The following is a 23,151-nucleotide window of genomic DNA, read 5'->3' on the forward strand; positions in this document are numbered from 1 at the left end:
TAGACCAGCACAATCACATGGAAAATAAATAATTTTCTGACGCTCTTATTTATTATAAAAGGCACTATTCCTGTGGTAACAGCGATGTAAGAGGCCACACATTTGCCAGCACATACAGCAAGGTAACAAAAATCCCCCCTGGGGCACCGACATTGCTCTGTGCCTGTCAAATGGGCCCTGTCACCTCATTTGGTCCTCAGACCCATGTTGGATTTGTATTGTGAGTAATTAATTAATTAATTCTTTCAAAATCGGTGTGTAATATAAAAATTATCTGATTGGTCAGGATTTAACAGGAATCATCCATGATTCACTTCTGTAGTTTTAGGCCCCTTGATCGGTCACATTAGTCACATAAAGGTTCCTCTCCATCAGCCTGCAGCCAGCCTGGCTGGCCGGGACACACCGTCCCCTGCTGCCTGGGCAGCTCAGCACAACAGCCCTGCTCCCTGGGGAGGAGCTGGACATGATCCCAGAGCCCTCCAAACCCACTGAGGAGCCTGCAAAGAGCCTAGGACACTCCTGGGCTGCATTTATGTGTTGGGCTCTTTGATTCTGGGTTCTGAACATGGAGATGTCTTGGGCCTGTGTCAATCTTAGTGCAGCGGGAAAAGTCCTGCAGGGCTCTTCTTCCCAGCAGCCCAAGGTGGGAAGATAGAAGCCCAGGTTTCCTCAGTCCCAGGTGCTTCTGCTGGGCTGGCTGAGCTCAGAGCTCCAGGCAAGCAGTGGCAGGGAGGGAACAGCTCCCCAGAGCACCCCCCACGTTTCTGTGCAGCGCTGCACGCTCTGGGCACCAGGGCGGGCTCAGTGCACAGAAATAGCGCTGTCCATTTGGCCACTTGCAGCAGCCTCTGAGGGGGCTGGGTCTGATGCTGCTGGTACCAGGAGAGGTAGGGATCGGGTTCACGGGAGGAGAAATTGCAGTGCAGAGTTGCGCTGTGTCCTGCCTGGATTGTCATCTCTGCTGGGAACTGGAACACAGAGTCCTTTTGGGCACCACCTGGGGAGCCAGAAAGGGCTTTCAGCTTTGCTTGCCTGTCAGCCTGTCTGTCTGTCTCTCCAGCACCTTGCTCACTGTCCCCGCTGCCGAGTTCCTTTTTCCCAGCCTCTCAAAGCCTGAGCTCTCTGTCCCTGCTCTCTTCTCTCTGCAGGTCCCTGCCACCCCTCACACCCCACATCCCCATCCCTCCTGAGCTGGCCCCCATCCTTTGCCATCCCCCCCGCACAGACCCTGCTCTCCTGACACAAACCCTCCCAGGGCCCCAGGGACACTTCATTTTTCCAGATGTGACCATCTCTGGAGCTGAGTCTTCAGACACAGGGCTGCATTCTGGCCCTGGAAATCCTTGGACCTTTCATCCCAGGGCTGAAAAGAAGCCTTCTTTGAGGAAAAGGCATGGAACAAATGTGGAAATGAAAAGGCAGCAGTGATGGAAACCAAAGCCCAGTCCATATCATCAGCTGTGATGCTTTGCATTCAAGATGAGCTTGTCAGAAAATTGTTGCTTCTGCAAAGGTGCCTCTGGTCCTGCGGCAATGAAGGGCAGGGATAAAAGCCAGCCCAAGCCCCTGCTCGCTCATTCCATTCCACTGCCTCCTTCTGCTTGGGAACCAGGTGAGTCTGAATCCTCTCCATCCCCACTCAGGAGTGCACTTGGTTGCTCCTCACACACTCCTGTGCTCTGTTTCCTCTCTCTTTCCTCTCCCAGGTACCCTCTGACTCTGATCCATGTCCTGCTACAACCCGTGCCAGCCCTGCCAGCCCTGCAGCCCGTGCCCGCTGGCCAGCAGCTGCAATGAGTGCTGTGTGCGGCAGTGCCAGAGCTCCACCGTGGCCATCGAGCCCTCTCCCGTGGTGGTGACCCTGCCCGGCCCCATCCTCAGCTCCTTCCCTCAGAACACTGTTGTGGGCTCCTCCACCCCCGCTGCTGTTGGCAGCATCCTCAGCTCTCAGGGAGTGCCCATCAAGTCCGGGGGCTTTGGCCTCTCTGGCATTGCCGGCCGCTACTGTGGCAGGAGGTGCCTCCTGTGAATAAGATGTTGGAGAAGCTCCAGGGAGACACCTTGAGGAACTTGGAGCATGGTGCTGGACAGAGAAATGAGATCTGTCATCGAGGATACCAAGATAATCTGAACAGTTTTGCCTTTCGTCCGTTTTCCTTGTCTGCTTTGACTCCCCTTGACAGCAAGTTCCACCAAGGCCAGCCTTGTGGGGACCCTCTGTCTCCTCTCCCTCCATGGGGCAGATTGACAGAAATCTCATGGGAACTTCTCTACAGCCAAGGATCTCAAAATCTAAGCTGAACACTGGGCATCCTGCTTCTTGCTGGGCTCTCTGCACTTCTTACTTCCACTTGGAGTGACTTTGTTTCCCTCTTCTCACTCATTAAAATTCTGCTCCATTCACACCTGGACTCCATGTGCTTGTTCCTCCTTGGGTGCTGCCCATGCTTTCAAAGGAGAAAGGTGCTGCTCTGGTGGAGAAGTGGAAGAGGGCATGAGGAGACCCAAACAGAGCTGATCACAAACATACAATGTAGAGAACCCCTATGGGAACACAATGAACCCTGGAATCTGCTGAGGATGCTAAGGACAAGGACAGCAGGACAGGAATGTGCTGGGGAAGGATAAGTCCACGGCATTGTTTGTGTGCTCACAGGCTGCACAGAGAGGGGACCAGGCAAATCCATCCAGTATTTCTCCTGCGGGCAGTGTTAGGCAGGATGGGGTGAAAACCCATCAGCAAACACACCCACCTGGGGAGGCAACAACAAGGGACAATCAGGGTGAGCTGAGGAGGGAGGGAAAGAGAAGGACAGGGCATGTCCTCCTCCTGACCATGGGAACCTACTGCTCCAGCAGATGTTTTACTTTGCAGAATGGCAGCAGTGGAACAGAAGCAGCCTGTATTCGGGTCAATGTTTCCTCTCATTCCTGCAGTCCTGTGGCCTTGGCAAGCATGGAGCTGCAGGGAGTATTTGCCCATGGCTCAGGCTGCTGCCTGGTTTGAAACCAAAAGCCATCCCTGCAAAGCCTTTTGGCAGAAGAAGCACAGAATAGACCCTTTCCCCAGGCTCAGCCTTGCCAGCCTCAGCCCCTCCCTGCCCTGCATTTTTGCCCAGCCCAGGCAGCTCCTGCACCAGCGGGTCCCGCACAGCACAGAGGTACAAGGCACTGTCAGAGCCCTCGACTTCCTCCAGCTGCAGGAGGCTGGATTTCTCTGTGGGTTTCAGCGACGTGGTGAAACGGCCGCTCCGCTTGGAGCCAGCTTGTACATGAAAGGTGATCAGCTGGGGAGCCTGGCCTTTCTTCCGCTGGTACCAGAACAAGCCATAAAAGTTGGAAGTCTGGTAGGTGCAGGTTGTTCGAAATGTTTCTCCCTGTTTCATAGTGACTTCTCCTTCTTGCTGGGTGACGGTGAGCTGCCCCAGGGTGCCTGGAGGAAAGCAAGGGTCAGCATCTCTGCAGGGAAAGGCTCTGAGATGCAAACCAAGAGGGGATGCCTAGTGTGGGAGGAGAAGGCACCCTGTGCCTGGCTCAGATGCCAAAGCCTCCGGGATGGGAAGAACACGGCTTGGGGGTCTTTGGGCAAGACGTCCATGACCTCCGGTAAGCGTGGCTCCCTCAGCACAATAATTCCAGTTCCCTCCTTCAGGGAGGCCCCCAGAGCAGAGCTGGGCTCGCACCCAGGCCTTTGCTCTCCTCTATGGTGCTTCCTGAAGTCTCCAGGACACAGCCTGGAGTGCCTGACCCTCCTCTGCTGCCTCCAGCAGGGGTAGGATCCTGCCAACTCCTACAAATCCGATCTATCATTCTCTCCCCACACACTACTGTTGTGGGGCTGAGGGTCTGCTGGGGAGAAGAGGAATTGTGCCTCCAGCCCAAGGCAATGCTTACCCAGTGGCTGCCTCAGGAAGGCAGAGAGGAGGAGATACGCAAGGTGTCTGCTGCGACCACTCATCCTGCAAGGCGTGATAAAGATGGAGAAACCCCCACGTCCTCTCAGAGTCTGAGAGAGCAGAGATGCCGGCAAGGAGTCAGCAAGGTTAGCTGAAAGTAAAATGGGGAGGAGAAAATGCTTGTTACTAGCACAGCTGCAATGCTTGTGCCTGGCTCCTCCCTCCTCCAGCAGTGAGCAGTGTGGCTCCTGCAGCCCAGACCTTCTGCCTTTCCAAGGTGAGGGCTCTAAGGGGGTCACCAGGGTCTTCCCCTCCTAAGCAGCCTCTTGCACATGTTCTTCTGTGTGGATACCATTCCCTTTCTGGGTTGCAAGAACACATTGTCAGCTCCTGCTGTGTTTCTCATCCTCTAGATCCTCAAGCCATTCTCTTCAGGGCTGCTCTCAGTCCATTCTCCACACAACCTGTGCTTGTCCTTGGCATTGCCCTGACACTCCAGTGTCCCAAGTCCCTGAGCCTGGACACCTTCCCCCCCACAATACCAAATACTTCCCCCCCCACTACCCAAACTCCTTTTTTCAGTTCTGTACAGGCTGGGGAGCCCCAGCTGAGATCCAGCCTTCCTTGGGCCCAGCTCTAAACCAGAGGCCGACTGCCTCTGAGCTGTGACTTTGGCAAACCTTGAGCCCCAGTGGCTCTGGAAAAGGCATGTCTAAGCTTTCATCCTGTCTCATGTTCAGGAACCTAGGTAGAACGCCTGAAGGTTTCAGTCCCCTCTCCATCAGCTTCTCCTGTCTGCATTGAGCTCAAACTCCTGACTCTAAAGGATGGTTCTCAGTGCTGGCAGAGACACCGGGGGGAAATGATGGAGAAGCTTGGAAGAACAGTTAACCTGATTCCCCTGAGGTTTCTTGATGCCAGTGGCAGTGGTGATGGTGCTGACAATGCCTGGTGGCTGGGGAATCAGATCAGGACGTGAGCCAAATGGGGCTGGGTGGGGTGAGGTTGCCCAGCGAGCAGAGTAGCAGTGGGCCTGGTGGGTAAGACTGGGGTATCAGATAATCATTGAACCATGGACTGAAAAACTGTTGGTTTTGAAGAGATATTGGAAGGTCAAGAAGACCAACCCTCCTGCCAAGCGGAGGGATGTTTTTTGGTTGATCAGGTTGCTCAAAGCCTCGTCCACCAGACCTTGAAAAGGCCCAGTGATGAGTCACCTCCAGATTCTCTGGGGAACTGTACCCATGTCTGGCAGCCTCAGCATGGACAAGTCTTTCTTCTGTCCCACCTCAGTCTCCACCAGGGAAAACTAGGGATGGCCGGAGCTTTTCAGCCCTTGGGATCCATTTGCTCTGGCCAGTGGAGAACACTGGAGCTGCAGCAGTGGGGCTGGGGCTTTGATTTTGTCTCTCTTGCACAGACTTTGCACAGGAAGGGGCTGAATTTGCAGCCAAGGTCCTGCAGATTGGACCCCAATCCACCTTGTGTCTTGCCTGTAAGGAGAACACAGAGGATTGGCCCCAAGCCACCCTCTGAGGAACACATCCCCACACTCCTCATGCTCACAGGATTGCTGCTGCTGCTGCTGCAGGGTATAGAGGGCATCGGCTCCTGACGAATCTTTGCCACCTCTTTTAGAACCACTGATGGTGGGAGTGCTTTGCCCAAGTCCATTCACTTTTTGTTTAGTATTTAGAGTCCACCGGGTATTTAATTCCCCTCAAGGGGTCACTGTTTCACCAGAAGGGGCTTTTATCCCTAAGCACAATCAGCATAAAAGCCCAAACTCTCAGATGCTCTGTGAAATCAAGTTTTATTGAAGTTATTACAACAAGAATGGTAACAAATGATTAGCAGTGATGAAAAAGTTAAGAGGAATAGCTTTGAAAGGCAACGTATCGAATCATTACTAGAAGACAATAGGTACAGTGATTAAGAAAGACACATCACGAATTGTCCCTTTACCGTCATCATCGTCATGCAGATCCGCATTCCCTGGGGAGGTTGATCTTCCCAGGGAGGATTTGGACATCCAGTCCCTGGACAACTGGGAGAGCCTGCACAGTGTATCTACTTGTAGCTGAGGTCTCCGACCATTGCTGAGAGTGGCTGAGCTTTTAGACCATTGAGCAAACAACTTACATCACCCCAAAATCTGGAGTCTCTGGCCCCTGCTGCTCATGGTCTCTTTTTCTCGTGCTTTATGCACTAAAAATATCCCAGCACAATCACATGGAGAATAAATCACTGACACTCTGGCATTGCCGGCCGCTACTGTGGCAGGAGGTCCCTCCTGTGAATAAGATGTTGGAGAAGCCCCAGGGAGACACCTTGAGGAGTTCAGAACATGGTGCTGGACAGAGAACTGAGATCTTTAATGGTGGATACTAACAGTGTCAAACAGTTTTGCCTTTCTTCCCTTTTCCTTGTCTGCTTTGTTTCCCCTTGACAGCAAGTTCCACCATGCCCTCTCCTGGTGGGGACCCTCTGTCTCCTTTCTCTTCACGGGGCAGATTGACAGAAATCACATGGGAACTTCTCTACAGCCAAGGATCTCAGACTCTAAGCTGATGACTGGGTGCCCTGCTGATCGCTGCGCTCCCTGCACTTCTAACTTCCACTTGGAGTGACTTTGTTTCCCTCTTCTCACTCATTAAAGTTCTGCTCTATTCAAGCCTGGTCTCCATGTGCTTGTTCCTTCTTGGGTGCTGCCCATGCTTTCAAAGGAGAAAGGTGCTGCTCTGGTGGAGAAGAGGAAGAGGGCCTGAGGAGACCCTTCTCCTTTCACAGACGACGGGGAGGCTGGGATCTCCTGCAGGGTCTCTTCTTTGGGCACCATCCCTCACCTCTGAGTACGTTCTCTCTAGTGCTCCACAGGCAGTGACCATCGGGCTTTGCCTTTCTGTGTCTGCCCTCAGCTGCTCAGAAAGCATCAATAGTCCCATGAGCTCTTGAGAAAGGGCCTTCCTGTCAGTCTGGCTGGTGTAGGGTATGTGAGGCTGTGGGAGATGATTTGACTTGCCAAATGGAAGTGCTGGTAAAGCAAGGAACAGGTGTTGAGATGGTTATAGCTGCTTATTCAGCTTCCTCTCCCCTACATCATACAATTCAGGAGCCATGGGCAGCCGTAGCTGGAAAAAGTGCTCCGTGTTGTGAATTCTTGGAAGCTGGAAATTCGAGCTGATCCTGTAGGAGCTGAGGGCAACCATCATGGAAATGGGGGCAGTAGAAGGGTTTATTCTTAGAGGAGATCAAGTTGTACTCTTACAGAGCATGCAGGGGAATATGAAGATCAGCAAAGACAAGGACAGTGGGGGCACTGCCCAGAAGAGCTGCAGATGAGTGCAGAGCCATTTGCTCTTTCATTCATTCCCCTTGAGAGTTCATGCTCAGACAATGCTGCCTTTCTGTGGGAGAAGTGTTTTTACACATAGATCTCATCGCTCTGCTTGGTGGTAACTTCTCCTGCAGCCACTTCAGTCTCCTGCCCTCTTTCCTACATGAAAATCCAAATGTCTTGACAAAAACATTCAAGTTGAAGAATGGAAACCCTCACACCAATCTCCTCCTTCAGGGAATTGTGGTTGACGAAGCATCTCTCAGAAGCACTGAAGGCCAATCTTTGATTAAACAGTTTTACTTCCATGTCTGAAATACCTTTTCCCCAGTCATGCTATCAATAAACATCACCTGCAACAGCACAGCCAGGCTTCCTAACCCAACCACAGAAGACCTCATAATGGTGACTGCATCTGCAATTATCCTTGTTTGAGAGGAAGGGATGTCATTTCTTATGAAAGACCAGGGAGCCCTTTGGTCCAGGCACTGCCAAGGTGCTGCTCTGGGTCTTGGCATGAGCCCTGGTTTGCCTGCCCAGCCCAAGAGAGCTTGCAAAGGCAGTGGAAAAGCACAGGATCCATGCAGGTTTTGCACCTCAAACAAGGGCCTGGTAACCAGAGATTGGGTTTGCTTCATTGTGATTTGATCCATCTCCTGAGAGAGCAGCAGCTGTTTTTTACATGGCTCTTACCCCTTGCTGAACCCTGTGATTTGGCTCCCGAGAAACAGGGATGTGGAAGCTGCTGGCATTTGTTCCCATGCAATGAACAACTGGCAGGGATGTTTGACAGCTGAAAGGAGGAGCAGAACTGTTTCCTTTGAAGAAATCGTCAACTGACAAAAATAGGCCAGCGCTTCTGTGGGTGGGATGCGCACACTCTCCTGTGCCCCAGAGTGTGTCGTGTGAGTGACCAAGCACTGGCATGTGGTGCCTGGGGTGGTTACAGAGTCTCTTTCCTTAGAGATATTCAGCACCTACCTCAAGACAGCCCTGAGCACCTGGCTCTGGATGGCCCTGCCTGAGCAGGTAGTTGGACCAGATGACCACCAGAGGTCCCTCCCCACCTTATGTGATTCGTAATTCTCTGAATCTGTGAGAGCAGCTGATGTTGAGCAGCTGAGCTCCCAGCATCTGGAGGGATCGAAGGGCATCAGGATTGTCTTCTCTTTCTTTCTAGACCTAGCACTAATAAATGGCATTTAAGGAACGCCTTGAAGAGCCTGAGTGCCTGTCTTACCTGGGTCTGTTAGTATCATTTGTGGTGTCCCAGCCTCAGAGTTTGCAGCCTGAGGGGAGTCTGGCTTGTCCCAGGCACATCACCCTCTGCTGATGTGTGAATACACCCCTCAGGATCCCCTCCCTTTTCAGAACCGGGGCTGCTCCCACATCCCCACATCTCGCTTAAGGAGATCACTTGGGACAACAGGGAGCATCCAAGGCTCTAAGAATGTTCCAACTTATAATGTTGGGATTGTTTGTGGCTACAGCAATTGAGTTCTATGTTATTCATGACACACAGACCTGGGTCCAAATTCAGCAGTAGCACCTGGGGCTGAGGGGAGCTGGGCCTCTGTTTCCCCAGCCTGGGCTGCTGGGAAGAACAGCCCTGCAGGATTTTCCAGCTGTACCCAGGTCCACGGTCTTTGATGATAAAAAGACGCCGAGAACCCTGGTGGCTTCAGTGTAACCACGGTAAAGGAGGCTTGGGAAGGCCCTCTGCATCAAAGAGCTGGAACATGGAGTGCGGGCTCAGGGCAAGGAACCTCTCAGCTCATCTTCTCCTTCCCTTGCCTGTGTCTCCACTGGTGGTCACAGCTGGAGAATGAGGCTTTTGGGAGGAGGCCCAGCTGCAACCATTGTTTTGCCCAATGTCCACAGGAGCCCAGGAAGGGAAGAGGCTTTCCTTTAACTGGATTTGAGTATCAGCAAGTGGAAATTCTGAGCAGTATATGCACAGAATAAACCCTTTCCCCGGGCTCAGCCTTGCCAGCCTCAGCCCCTCCCTGCCCTGCGTTTTTGCCCAGCCCAGGCAGCTCCTGCACCAGCGGGTCCCACACAGCACAGAGGTACAAGGCACTGTCAGAGCCCTCGACTTCCTCCAGCTGCAGGAGGCTGGATTTCTCTGTGGGGTTCAGCGATGTGGTGAAACGGCCGCTCTGCTTGGAGCCAGCTCCTGCATGAGAGGCGATCAGCTGGGGAGCCTGGCCTTTCTTCTGCTGATACCAGAACAGTTGAGGAGGGTAGGATGTTTGGTAGGTGCAGGTTGTTCGAAATGTTTCTCCCTGTTTCAAGGCGACTTCTCCTTCTTGCTGGGTGACGGTGAGCTGCCCCAGGGTGCCTGGAGGAAAGCAAGGGTCAGCATCTCTGCAGGGAAAGGCTCTGAGCTGCAAACCAAGAGGGGATGCAAAGTGTGGGAGGGGAAGGCTCCCTGTGACTGGCTGAGATGCAGGAGACTCAGGGCTGGGAAGAACAAGGTTCTTCAGGCAAGAGGTCCGAGATCTCAGCTCAGCATTGCTCTCTCAGCACACTAATGCCAGTTCCCTCCTTCAGGGAGACCCCCAGAGCAGAGCTGGGCTCTCACTCAGGTCTTGGTTATCCTCTGTGGTGCTTCCTGGAGTCTCCAGGGCACAGCCTGGAGTGCCTGGCCCTCCTCTGCTCCCTCCAGGACACCTCCAACAGGGGCAGGGTTCTGCCAACTCCTGCATAGTTGATCCATCTTTCTCTCCCCACAGAGAACTGTTGTGGGGCTGAGGGTCTGCTGGGGAGAAGAGGAATTGTGCCTCCAGCCCAAGGCAATGCTTACCCAGTGGCTGCCTCAGGAAGGCAGCGAGGAGGAGATACGCAAGGTGCCTGCTGCGACCACTCATGCTGCTGGACTGGGAGGGACTGAGAAACCCCCACATCCCCTCAGCATCATAGAGAGAAGAGCTGCCTGTAAGAACTTTGCAAGGAAAGCAGAGACTACAATGGGGAGGAGGAAATGCTTGTTCCCAGCACAGCTGCAGTGCTTGTGCTGGGCTCCTCCCTCCTCCAGCTGTGACCCTTGTTTCTCCTTCAGCCCAAACCTTCTGACTTTCCAAGGTGAGGGCTCTAAGGGGGTCATCAGGATCTGCCCCTTCTGAGCAGCCTCTCACACATGTTCTGCTGTGCAGATGCCATTCGCTTTCTGGGCTGCAAGCACACATTGTCAGCTCCTGCAGTGCTTCTCATGCTCCCGCTCCTCAAGCCCTTCTCTTCAGGGCTGCTCTCAGTCCATTCTCCACCCAAGCTGTGTTTGTTCTTGGCATTGCCCTGACACTCCAGTGTCCCAGGTCTCTGAGCCTGGATTCTATCCCATCCCATAATATAACCACCACCCCCCAAACTCCTTTTTCCAGTTCTGTACAGGTTGGAGAGCCACACCTCATATCCAGCCTTCCCTGCGCCCAGCTCTAAACCAGAGCCCGACTGCATCTGAGCTGTGACTTTGGCAACCTTTGAGCCCCAGTGGGTCTGCAGAACAAATGGATCTTCATTTCTGTGGAGGGACATTCACTGTGAAATCCTCAAGTTCTGGAACATGGGGAGAAAGCATGAAGGTTTCAGTCCCCTCTCCATCAGCTTCTCCTGCAGCTTGAACCCCAATGCACTTTGTGTCTTGCCTGTAAGAAGAACAAAAAGGATTGGCAGCAGAGCTCCAAGCCACCCTCTGGGGAACACATCCGCACACTCCTCATGCTCACAGGATTGCTGCTGCTGCTGCTGCAGGGTATATAGGGCATCGGCTCCTGATGAATCTTTGCCACCTCTTTTAGAACCACTGATGGTGGGAGTGCTCTGCCCAAGTTCATTCACTTTTTATTTAGTATTTAGGGTCCACTGTGTATTTAATTCCCCTCAAGGTGACACTTTCACCAGAAGCTTAGTCCTAAGCACAATCAGCATAAAAGCCCAGACTCTCAGATACTCTGTAAAATCCAGTTTTCCGAAGTTATTACAGTAGGAATGGTAACAAATGATTAGCAGTGATCAAAAAGTAAACTGGAACAGCTTTGAAAGGAAATATGTCTAATAATTACTAGAAAGCAATAAGTACAGTGATTAAGAAAGATACGTTACCAATTGTCCCTTTACCATCATCATCATGATGCAGATCCGCATTCCCTGGGGAGCTTGATCTTCCCAGGGAGGATTTGGACATCCAGTCCCTGGACAAATGGGCAAGGTTACGCAGTGTATCGACTTGCAGCTGAGGTCTCCGAGCATTGCTGAGAGTGACTGAGCTTTTAGATCATTGAACAGACAGCTTACATCACCCTAAAAACTTGGAGTCTCTGGGCCCTGCTGCTCACGGCCTCTCTCTCTCATGTTTTCTTGCCTCTCAGCCTGTCCTTCTGTCTCTCTAGCACCTTGCTCACTGTCCCCACTGCCCAGCTCCCATTTCCAAGCCTCTCAAAGCCTGAGCTCTCTGTCCCTGCTGAGGGTCTGCTGTGGAGAAAAGGAATAGTGCCTCCAGCCCAAGGCAATGCTTACCCAATGGCTGCCTCAGGAAGGCAGTGAGGAAGATATACGCAAGATGCCTGCTGCAACCACTCATTCTGCAGGGGTGAGAGAGACAGAGAAACCCCCACGTCCCTCCTCAGAGTCTGAGAGAGCAGAAATGTGACCAGTGTTGTTACTGCAGCCCAGACCTTCTGCCTTTCCAAGGTGAGGGCTCAAAGGGGGTCACCAGGGTCTTCCCCTCCTGAGCCTCTGAGCTGTGACTTTGGCAACCTTTGAGCCCCAGTGGGTTTGCAGAACAAATGGATCTTCATTTCTGTGGAGGGACATTCTCTGTGAAATCCTCAAGTTCTGGAACCGGGGGAGAAAGCGGGAAGGTTTCAGTCCACTCTGCATCAGGTTCTCCTGTCTGCATTGAGCTCAAACTCCTGACACTACAGGGTGATTTGCAGTACTGGCAGAGACCCCTGGGGGAAATGATGGAGAAGCTTGAAAGAACAAGTAACCTGATACCCATGGGGTTTCTTGATGCCAGTGGCAGTGGTGATGGTGCTGACAATGCCTGGTGGCAAGGGAATCAGACCAGGACATGGTCCCACTCCTCCCCACCAAACCTACAGGGACCTCCAGGTATGGCCAGAGCTTGTCAGCTCTTGGGATCCATTTGCCTTGGCCAGTGGAGAACCCTGGAGCTGCAGCAGTGGGGCTGGGGCTTTGATTTTGTCTCTCCTGCACAGGCTTTGCACAGGAAGGGGCTGAATGTGCAGCCAAGGTCCTGCAGATTGGACCCCGATGCACCTTGTGTCTTGCCTGTAAGGAGAACACAAAGGATTGGCAGCAGAGCCCCAAGCCACCCTCTGAGGAACACATCCCCACACTCCTCATGCTCACAGGATTGCTGCTGCTGCTGCTGCAGGGTATATAGGAAATAGGCTGCTGATGAATCTTTGCCACCTCTTTTAGAACCACTGGTGCTGGGATTGCTCTGCTCGAGTTCATTCACTTTTTATTTAGTATTTAGGGTCCACCGGGTATTTAATTCCCCTCAAGGGGTCACTGTTTCACCAGAAGGGTCTTTTATCCCTAAGCACAATCAGCATAAAAGCCCAAACTCTCAGATACTCTGTGAAATCAAGCCTTCCAGAAGTTATTACTGTAAGAAGGGTAACAAATGATTATCAGTGATCAAAATGTTTAGAGGCATAGCTTTGAAAGGCAATGTGTCTAGTAATTACTAGAAGGTAATAGGAACAGTGATTAAGAAAGATACATCACCAATTGTCCCTTTACCATAATCATCATCATGCAGATCCACATTCCCTGGGGAGCTTGATCTTCCCAGGAAGGATTTAGACATCCAGTCCCCGGACAACTGATAGAGCCTACACAGTGTATCGACTTGTAACTGAGGTCTCCGACCCTTGCTGAGCTTTTAGATCATTGAGAAAAGACCTTACATCAGCCTAAAAACTTGGAGTCTCTGGGCCCTGCTGCTCACAGCCTCTCTTTCTCATGTTTTCTTGAAGCAACAATAGGCCACCACAATAACACGGGAAATAAATCACTTTCAGACACTGTTATTCACTAAAAATAACACAGTTCTAGAGATAACAGCGAGGTAAGAGTCCACAGATTGACCAGCACATTCTGCAAGGCAACACAAATCCAGGTGATGCTGCTGTGCAGGCTGAGCTCAGAGCTCCAAGCAAGCTGTGGCAGGGAGGGAAAGGCTCCCCAGAGCACCCCCCACATTTTTGTGCAGCGCTGCGCGCTCTGGGCACCAGGGTGGGCTCAGCACACAGAAATAGGCAGCGCTGTCCTGGAGCTCTGCATTCTGCACGTGCAGAAACACCTGGGAGTTCTCTGCAGACAACACAGAGGAGAATCTCCCTGAATCCACATGCTTTATCCATTTGGTCACGCGTAGCACCATCTGAGGGGACTGGGTCTGGTGCTGCTGGTACCAGAAGAGGTACGGATTAGCATCATTGGTGGAGAAATTGCAGTGCAGAGTTGCGCTGTGTCCTGCCTGGATGATTGTCTCTGCTGGGAACTGGAACACAGAGTCCTTCTGGGCACCACCTGGGAAGCCAGAAAGGGCTTTCAGCTTTGTTTGCCTGTCAGCCTGTCCGTCTGTCTCTCCATCACCTTGCTCACTGTCCCCACTGCCCAGCTCGCTTTTCCCAGCCTCTCAAAGCCTGAGCTCTCTGTCCCTACTCTCTTCTCTCTGCAGGTTCCTGCCACCCCTCACACCCCACATCCCCATCCCTCCCGAGCTGGCCCCCATCCTTTTCATCCCATCCCTGCAGCCCCTGCTCTCTTGAAACAAACCCTCGCAGGGCCCCAGGGACTCAGCACTCCCGGCTCCTCCTTCCACCCCCAGCGCCACAACCTTGTGCCTCCTTCTGCCCAGCCTCCTGCTCCCATCTCACCCGAGGATGCCAGTGCCAGCAGCGCTGCCAGGAGAAGGAGGACCATGTCCCACCGTCCCTGTCAGCAGGAGAGACCTGATGCTCAGCCCTTGCCCTCTGCTGCCCCTGCCAGCTCCAAGAGGCGTCCAAGCCCCAGCCCCGAGGGTGGAGCCAAAGCCCGTCCCTGCTGCTCCACCATGTCCTCAGCACAGGAGCCCTTGGGCTTGGCTGTTGGAGCTTCTTCCTTACAACGATGCTTCAAACACCACACCAGAGTGACCCAGGCTGACAACACTTTATTTTTCCAGATGTGACCATCACTGGAGTTGAGTCTTCTGCCACAGGGCTGCATTCCTGCCCTTGGTCCTTTCATCCCAGGACTCGGAAGAAGCCTTCATTGGGGAGGGGACATGGAACAAATGTGGAAATGAAAAGGCAGCAGTGATGGAAACCAAAGCCCAGTCCATATCATCAGCTGTGATGCTTTGCATTCAAGATGAGCTTGTCAGAAAATTGTTGCATCTGCAAAGATGCCTCTTGCCCTGCGGCAATGAAGGGCAGGGATAAAAGCCAGCCCAAGCCCCTGCTTGCTCAGTCCATTCCTTTGCCTCCTTCTGCTTGGGAACCAGGTGAGTCTGAATCCTCTCCATCCCCACTCAGGAGTGCACTTGGCTGCTTCTCACACACTCCTGTGCTTTGTTTCCTCTCTCTTTCCTCCCCCAGGTACCCTCTGACTCTGAGCCATGTCCTGCTACAACCCATGCCAGCCCTGCCAGCCCTGCGGCCCGTGCCCGCTGGCCAGCAGCTGCAATGAGTGCTGTGTGCGGCAGTGCCAGAGCTCCACCATCGCCATCGAGCCCTCTCCTGTGGTGGTGACCCTGCCCGGCCCCATCCTCAGCTCCTTCCCTCAGAACACAGTTGTGGGCTCCTCCACCTCCGCTGCTGTTGGCAGCATCCTCAGCTCTCAGGGAGTGCCCATCAACTCCGGGGGCTTTGGCCTCTCTGGCATTGCCGGCCGCTACTGTGGCAGGAGGTCCCTCCTGTGAATAAGATGTTGCAGAAGCTCCAGGGAGACACCTTGAGGAACTTGGAGCATGGTGCTGGGTAGAGAACCAAGATCTTTCATTGTGGATACCAAGATAATCTGAACAGTTTTGCCTTTCTTCCGTTTTCCTTGTCTGCTTTGACTCCCCTTGACAGCAAGTTCCACCAAGGCCAGCCCAGTGGGGACCCTCTGTCTCCTCTCCCTCCATGGGGCAGATTGACAGAAATCTCATGGGAACTTCTCTACAGCCAAGGATCTCAAAATCTAAGCTGATCACTGGGCATCCTGCTTCCTGCTGGGCTCTCTGCACTTCTAACTTCCACTCGGAGTGACTTTGTTTCCCTCTGATGACTCATTAAACTTCTGCTCCATTCAAGCCTGGACTCTGTGTTCTCCTTCCTCCTTGGGTGCTGCCCATGGTTTCAAAGGAGAAAGGTGCTGCTCTGGTGGAGAAGAGGAAGAGGGCACGAGGAGACCCAAACAGAGCTGATCACAAACATACAATGTAGAGAACCCCCATGGGAACACAATGTACCCTGGAATCTGCTGAGGATGCTAAGGACAAGGACAGCAGGACAGGAATGTGCTGGGGAAGGATAAGTCCACGGCATTGTTTGTGTGCTCACAGGCTGCACAGAGAGGGGACCAGGCAAATCCATCCAGTATTTCTCCTGCGGGCAATGTTAGACAGGACGGGGTGAAAACCCAGCAGGAAACGCACCCACCTGGGGAGGCAAAAAGCAGGGACAATCAGGGTGAGCTGAGGAGGGAGGGAAAGAGAAGGACAGGTCATGTCCTCCTCCTGACCATGGGAACCTACTGCTCCAGCAGATGTTTTACTTTGCAGAATGTCAGGAGTGGAACAGAAGCAGCCGTTGAGGGTTATAGTGACCCCTGTATTCGGGTCAATGTTTCCTCTCATTCCTGCAGTCCTGTGGCCTTTGCCAGCATGGAGCTGCAGGGAATATTTGCCCATGGCTCAGGCTGCTGCCTGGTTTGAAACCAAAAGCCATCCCTGCAAAGCCTTTTGGCAGAACAAGCACAGAATAAACCCTTCCCCAGGCTCAGCCTTGCCAGCCTCAGCCCCTCCCTGCCCTGCATTTTTGCCCAGCCCAGGCAGCTCCTGCACCAGCGGGTCCCGCACAGCACAGAGGTACAAGGCACTGTCAGAGCCCACGACTTCCTCCAGCTGCAGGCGGCTGGATTTCTCTGTGGGGTTCAGCGACGTGGTGACACGGCCGGTCCGCTTGGAGCCAGCTCCTGCATGAGAGGCGATCAGCTGGGGAGCCTTGCCATTCTTCTGCTGGTACCAGAACAAGCCATAAAAGTTGGAAGTCTGGTAGGTGCAGGTTGTTTGAAATGTTTCTCCCTGTTTCATGGTGACTTCTCCTTCTTGCTGGGTGACGGTGACCTGCCCCAGGGTGCCTGGAGGAAAGCAAGGGTCAGCATCTCTGCAGGGAAAGGCTCTGAGCTGCAAACCAAGAGGAGATGCCTAGTGCGGGAGGAGAAGGCACCCTGTGCCTGGCTCAGATGCCAAAGCCTCCGGGATGGGAAGAACACGGCTTGGGGGTCTTTGGGCAAGACGTCCATGACCTCCTGTAAGCGTGGCTCCCTCAGCACAATAATTCCAGTTCCCTCCTTCAGGGAGGCCCCCGGTGCAGAGCTGGGCTCTTATCCAGGTCTTTGCTCTCCTCTATGGTGCTTCCTGAAGTCTCCAGGACACAGCCTGGAGTGCCTGACCCTCCTCTGCTGCCTCCAGGACACCTCCAGCAGAGTCAGGGTCCCGGCAACTCCTACAAATCCGATCTATCATTCTCTCCCCAAAGAGAATTGTTGTGGGGCTAAGGGTCTGCTGGGGAGAAGAGGAATTGTGCCTCCAGCCCAAGGCAATGCTTACCCAGTGGCTGCCTCAGGAAGGCAGAGAGGAGGAGATACCCAAGGTGCCTGCTATGACCACTCATCCTGCAAGGCGTGATAAAGATGGAGAAACCCCCACGTCCTCTCAGAGTCTGAGAGAGCAGAGATGCCGGCAAGGAGTCAGCAAGGTTAGCTGAAAGTAAAATGGGGAGGAGAAAATGCTTGTTACTAGCACAGCTGCAATGCTTGTGCTGGGCTCCTCCCTCCTCCAGCAGTGAGCAGTGTGGCTCCTGCAGCCCAGACCTTCTGCCTTTCCAAGGTGAGGGCTCTAAGGGGGTCACCAGGGTTTTCTCCTCCTAAGCAGCTTCTTGCACATGTTCTGCTGTGTGGATACCATTCCCTTTCTGGGTTGCAAGAACACATTGTCAGCTCCTGCTGTGTTTCCCATCCTCTAGATCCTCAAGCCATTCTCTTCAGGGCTGCTCTCAGTCCATTCTCCACACAACCTGTGCTTGTCCTTGGCATTGCCTTGACACTCCAGTGTCCCAAGTCTCTGAGCCTGGACACCTTCCCCACCACAATACAACCACTACCCAAACTCCTTTTTTTCAGTTCTGTACAGGCTGGGGAGCCTCAGCTGAGATCCAGCCTTCCTTGGGCCCAGCTCTAAACCAGAGACCGACTGTCTTTGAGCTGTGACTTTGGCAAACCTTGAGCCCCAGTGGCTCTGGAAAAGGCATGTCTAAGCTTTCATCCTGTCTCATGTTCTGGAACCTAGGTAGAACGCCTGAAGGTTTCAGTCCCCTCTCCATCAGCTTCTCCTGTCTGCGTTGAGCTCAAACTCCTGACTCTAAAGGATGGTTCTCAGTGCTGGCAGAGACACCGGGGGGAAATGATGGAGAAGCTTGGAAGAACAGTTAACCTGATTCCCCTGAGGTTTCTTGATGCCAGTGGCAGTGGTGATGGTGCTGACAATGCCTGGTGGCTGGGGAATCAGATCAGGACGTGAGCCAAATGGGGCGGGGTGGGGTGCGGTTGCCCAGCGAGCAGAGTAGCAGTGGGCCTGGTGGGTAAGACTGGGGTATCAGATAATCATTGAACCATGGACTGAAAAACTGTTGGTTTTGAAGAGATATTGGAAGGTCAGGAAGACCAACCCTCCTGCCAAGCGGAGGGATGTTTTTTGATTGATCAGGTTGCTCAAAGCCTCGTCCACCAGACCTTGAAAAGGCCCAGTGATGAGTCACCTCCAGATTCTCTGGGGAACTGTACCGTGTCTGGCAGCCTCAGCATGGACAAGTCTTTCTTCTGTCCCACCTCAGTCTCCACCAGGGAAAACTAGGGATGGCCGGAGCTTTTCAGCCCTTGGGATCCATTTGCCTTGGCCAGTGGAGAACCCTGGAGCTGCAGCAGTGGGGCTGGGGCTTTGATTTTGTCTCTCTTGCACAGACTTTGCACAGGAAGGGGCTGAATGTGCAGCCAAGGTCCTGCAGCTTGGACCCCAATCCACCTTGTGTCTTACCCGTAAGGAGAACACAGAGGATTGGCAGCAGAGCCCCAAGCCACCCTCTGAGGAACACATCCCCACACTCCTCATGTTCACAGGATTGCTGCTGCTGCTGCTGCAGGGTATAGAGGGCATCGGCTCCTGATGAATCTTTGCCACCTCTTTTAGAACCACTGATGGTGGGAGTGCTCTGCCCAAGTCCATTCAATTTTATTTAGTATTTAGGGTCCACTGTGTATTTAATTCCCTTCAAGGGGTCACTGTTTCACCAGAAGGGGCTTTTATCCCTAAGCACAATCAGCATAAAAGCCCAAACTCTCAGATACTCTGTGACATCAAGCCTTTCTGAAGTTATTACAGCAAGAATGGTAGCAAATGATTAGCAGTGATGAAAAAGTTAAGAGGAATAGCTTTGAAAGGCAATGTATCGAATCATTACTAGAAGACAATAGGTACAGTGATTAAGAAAGACACATCACGAATTGTCCCTTTACCGTCATCATCGTCATGCAGATCCGCATTCCCTGGGGAGGTTGATCTTCCCAGGGAGGATTTGGACATCCAGTCCCGGGACAACAGGGAGAGCCTGCACAGTGTATCTACTTGTAGCTGAGGTCTCCGACCATTGCTGAGAGTGGCTGAGCTTTTAGACCATTGAGCAAACACCTTACATCACCCCAAAATCTGGAGCCTCTGGCCCCTGCTGCTCATGGTCTCTTTTTCTCGTGCTTTATGCACTAAAAATATCCCAGCACAATCACATGGAGAATAAATCACTGACACTCTGGCATTGCCGGCCGCTACTGTGGCAGGAGGTCCCTCCTGTGAATAAGATGTTGGAGAAGCCCCAGGGAGACACCTTGAGGAGTTCAGAACATGGTGCTGGACAGAGAACTGAGATCTTTAATGGTGGATACTAACAGTGTCAAACAGTTTTGCCTTTCTTCCCTTTTCCTTGTCTGCTTTGACTCCCCTTGACAGCAAGTTCCACCATGCCCTCTCCTGGTGGGGACCCTCTGTCTCCTTTCTCTTCACGGGGCAGATTGACAGAAATCACATGGGAACTTCTCTACAGCCAAGGATCTCAGACTCTAAGCTGATGACTGGGTGCCCTGCTGATCGCTGCGCTCCCTGCACTTCTAACTTCCACTTGGAGTGACTTTGTTTCCCTCTTCTCACTCATTAAAGTTCTGCTCTATTCAAGCCTGGTCTCCATGTGCTTGTTCCTTCTTGGGTGCTGCCCATGCTTTCAAAGGAGAAAGGTGCTGCTGTGGTGGAGAAGAGGAAGAGGGCCTGAGGAGACCCTTCTCCTTTCACAGACGACGGGAGGCTGGGATCTCCTGCAGGGTCTCTTCTTTGGGCACCATCCCTCACCTCTGAGTACGTTCTCCCTAGTGCTCCACAGGCAGTGACCATCGGGCTTTGCCTTTCTGTGTCTGCCCTCAGCTGCTCAGAAAGCATCAATAGTCCCATGAGCTCGTGAGAAAGGACCTTCCTGTCAGTCTGGCTGGTGTAGGGTATGTGAGGCTGTGGGAGATGATTTGATTTGCCAAATGGAAGTGCCGGTAAAGCAAGGAACAGGCGTTGGGCTGGTTATAGCTGCTTATTCAGCTTCCTCTCCCCTACATCATACAATTCAGGAGCCATGGGCAGCCGTAGCTGGAAAAAGGGTCTCACGGTGCTGAATTCATCAAGGCTGTAAATTGGAGCTGAGCCTGTGGGAGCTGAGAGCAACCATCATGGAAAATTTGGCACTGTAAGGGTTTATTCCTAGAGGAGATCAAGCTGCTCTCTTACAGAGTGTGCAGGGGAATGTGAAGATCATCAAAGACAAGGACACTGGGGGCACTTCCCAGGAGAGCTGAAGGTGGGTGCAGTGATATTCACTCTTTCATTCATTCCTCCAGAGATTCCGTGCTCAAACACTGCTGCCTTTCTGGGGGAGAAGAGTTTAAACACAGAGATCCCATCACTCTGCTTGGTGGAAATTTCTCTTGGCAGCCACTTTAGTTTCCTGTCCTCTTTCCTATATGAAAATCCAGATGTCTTGACAAAAATTATACAAGTGGAAGAACAGAAACCCCCACATCAATATCCTCTTCCAGGGAATTACTGCTAATGATATATCTCTCAGAAGCACTGAAGGCCAATCTTTGATTAAATAGTTTCACATCAATGTCTGAAATACCTTTTCCCCAGTCATGATATCAATAAACATTATCTGCCACAGGACGGCTGGGCTTCCAATCCCCACCACAGGAGACCTCATAATGATGACAGCATCTGCAATTATCCTTGTTGGAGCACTAACTGCTTCTCACTCCAGGTCTCTTGGGATGTGTCTTGGTCAGACATTCCCTGCATGTCAGTGATTGGCCACTCAAGAGAGCACTGAGCTCCTCACAAGGTTCACAAACCACATCTGGGGGAAGGAGCAAACACCCAACCACTCCAGGGAATTGCCTTCGTGGTGTTTAATTGGCCTTTGTGAAGACAGAGCATCATCTGTCTGCACCAACTGCAGGAGATCCCTCAGAGATCAAACTCCCTGGGGCACTGAGGGAAAACAGAAAACATCTCTGTCTGGCCAGGTTGAGCTTCAGTGAGTTCATTAAGTGGGAATGGGACAGTTTCATGGTAGCGATGCTGGTGAGACTGATGTTTGCTCTCTCTGTGTGGAGCTGACCGGGAGAGAGTTTACAGCCTGTGGGCACACAGGGTCCCCTTTTGGGTAGTGCAGTGGTGGCTGTGAGGGGGAAAGAAAAGCAGGAGCAGAAGCTGTTAATGCCTCCTGGGTAGAAAGAGAGGAGACAACATCAGGCAGTTGTCGACAGCTTGAAGTGAGTGGGCAAGGTGGAAGCTTCTCCTGACATCATGGCTCCAGATCTCCTCCAATAAATCAGACTCTTCCCAGTGTTTTCCCTCAGTCAGGGGGACCCTGGCTTCATCTGGAGGATGGTGCAGGAAGAGATGTCGCTTGGATCATTTCCTTTGGCTGAGCCGGTGAGTGAAGCCTCCCCAGACCCACAGCACAGACCTCCAATGCCGTGAACATTTAAGGAGAACCAGGTTAAGGGCGATTGCTCTGTCCCTTAGCAACAATAGGAGATTTCTGGGATATAAATTCCTAAGGAGGAAGAAAGGAGGGAAAGGGATCCTTCAGATGGGGATTCCACACCATCTGTCTTAGACACCCAGTCAAGGCTGAGATCAGTTTTCTGCTAGGGAACTGGTCAAGAATCCTCTGTTGTCAGCAGGGAGGGCAAAGATCCTACCCTGCCCCTGGGCTGGCTTCTCCACAGAGCAACCTCGACAGGGGATTCAGCGCAGAGAGTTTTATATTCATTCACTAATGCATAGATGCCTCTGCCCCAGCTGAGATGCCCAACTGACCTATCTGAGCTTCTCATTGGAGTCCTGCCTTGGTTCTTGGAGAACCCCTGACACTTCTAGAGGTCTTTTAGAACTGTGTGAGGTGAGATGTGCCAAGTCCACTTGGATTCCTGTGTCCAGTTCTGGAATCCCCAACATAGGAATGATATGAACTGTTGGAACAGGTCCAGAGGAGGCCACGGAGATGATCCGAGGGCTGGATCACCTCTGCTATGAAGACAGGCTGGGATTGTTCAGCCTGGAGAAGAGATGGTTCGAGGGAGACCTTAGAGCCATTTCCAGTACCAGAAGAGGCTACAGGAAAGATGCAGAGAGACTGTTTAGAAGGGCCTGGAGTGATAGGATGTGGGGGAATGGATTCAAATAGGAAGGGGGAAGACTTAGATTAGACATCAGGAAGAAATTCTTCATGATGAGTGTGGGGAGTCACTGGAGGAGGTTGCCCAGGGAAGTCGTGGATGCCCCATCCCCGAACGTGTTGAAGGCCAGGATGGATGGAGGCTTCAGCAGCCTGATCCAGAGGGAGGTGTCCCTGCCCAGGGCAGGGGGTTGGAACTGGAGGATCTTTAACGTGCCTTCCAACCCAAACCTTCCTAGGATTCTCTGTCTCCCTCGTGCCCTTCCTCTGCCCACCGAGAAATGAGAGCAAAGAGGAGCTGAGGCAGGAGCATTTCATCATAGATCTCTGCTGCCCCTGTCTCTGGGATGGCCGAGGTGAATCCCACTCATGCTGTGCTGAGAAGCTGATGTCAGTGGGGGCCATGGAGAGATTTGCAAAAGATTCCTATGCTGAAACTTGGGAGGAAGCAAATAGACAAGACCCTCAGTCTCATTAGTTGAAACCATAGATCAGTCCTGGCTGCCCCAAGGAGTGGAGCTGGGCTCTTCTCTGCCTCACTGCAACAGCCTCTCACAGAGCTGCAGACCCTCAGCTCTCGTCCCTTTCCTAAATTGGTTATTTGTCTCCCAGAGGTGATTGCAGACACCGTGTTCTAAAGGAGACGGCTCTGTGTGTGCTCTGAGAAATGTTTCCCCCCATGCATGAGATGGTGAAGGTCTTGCCATCAGGGTGAGGTCTAGTTCTCCAAACATGGCTCTGCAGCAAAGGATTTCCCTGACCAGTGGAACCTGGGGCACATGCTGTTTCCCATGCTCTGCATCAACCCCTTTTTCAAGGTGATGGCTTTGTCTTGCTACCAGGAGCACCTGAAGGATCAGCA

At 52.6% G+C, this 23,151-nt stretch overlaps 3 protein-coding genes across 3 annotated transcripts in view; all 3 read left to right on the forward strand.

The window, feature by feature from the left end:
* The window catches only part of LOC138731236 (olfactory receptor 6F1-like), a 46,940-nt gene that overhangs the window by 22,658 nt on the left and 1,131 nt on the right, over positions 1-23,151 (forward strand). Inside the window, exon 2 of the mRNA XM_069877047.1 lies at positions 21,466-21,541. Coding sequence (XP_069733148.1) covers positions 21,494-21,541 — 48 coding nt within the window. The 5' untranslated portion in view covers positions 21,466-21,493. The remainder of the gene's footprint in view (positions 1-21,465; positions 21,542-23,151) is intronic.
* LOC138731016 (feather keratin Cos1-2-like) lies at positions 1,730-2,032 on the forward strand. Its single transcript, XM_069876709.1, has one exon. The coding sequence runs from the start codon at positions 1,730-1,732 to the stop codon at positions 2,030-2,032; it is 303 nt and encodes a 100-aa protein (XP_069732810.1).
* On the forward strand, positions 14,873-15,175 carry LOC138731017 (feather keratin Cos1-2-like). Its single transcript, XM_069876710.1, has one exon. It carries the CDS (start codon positions 14,873-14,875, stop codon positions 15,173-15,175), a length of 303 nt encoding a protein of 100 aa, XP_069732811.1.

The sequence above is a fragment of the Phaenicophaeus curvirostris genome, chromosome 26, assembly GCF_032191515.1.
Source record: "Phaenicophaeus curvirostris isolate KB17595 chromosome 26, BPBGC_Pcur_1.0, whole genome shotgun sequence".
Taxonomy (NCBI): Eukaryota; Metazoa; Chordata; class Aves; order Cuculiformes; family Cuculidae; genus Phaenicophaeus; species Phaenicophaeus curvirostris.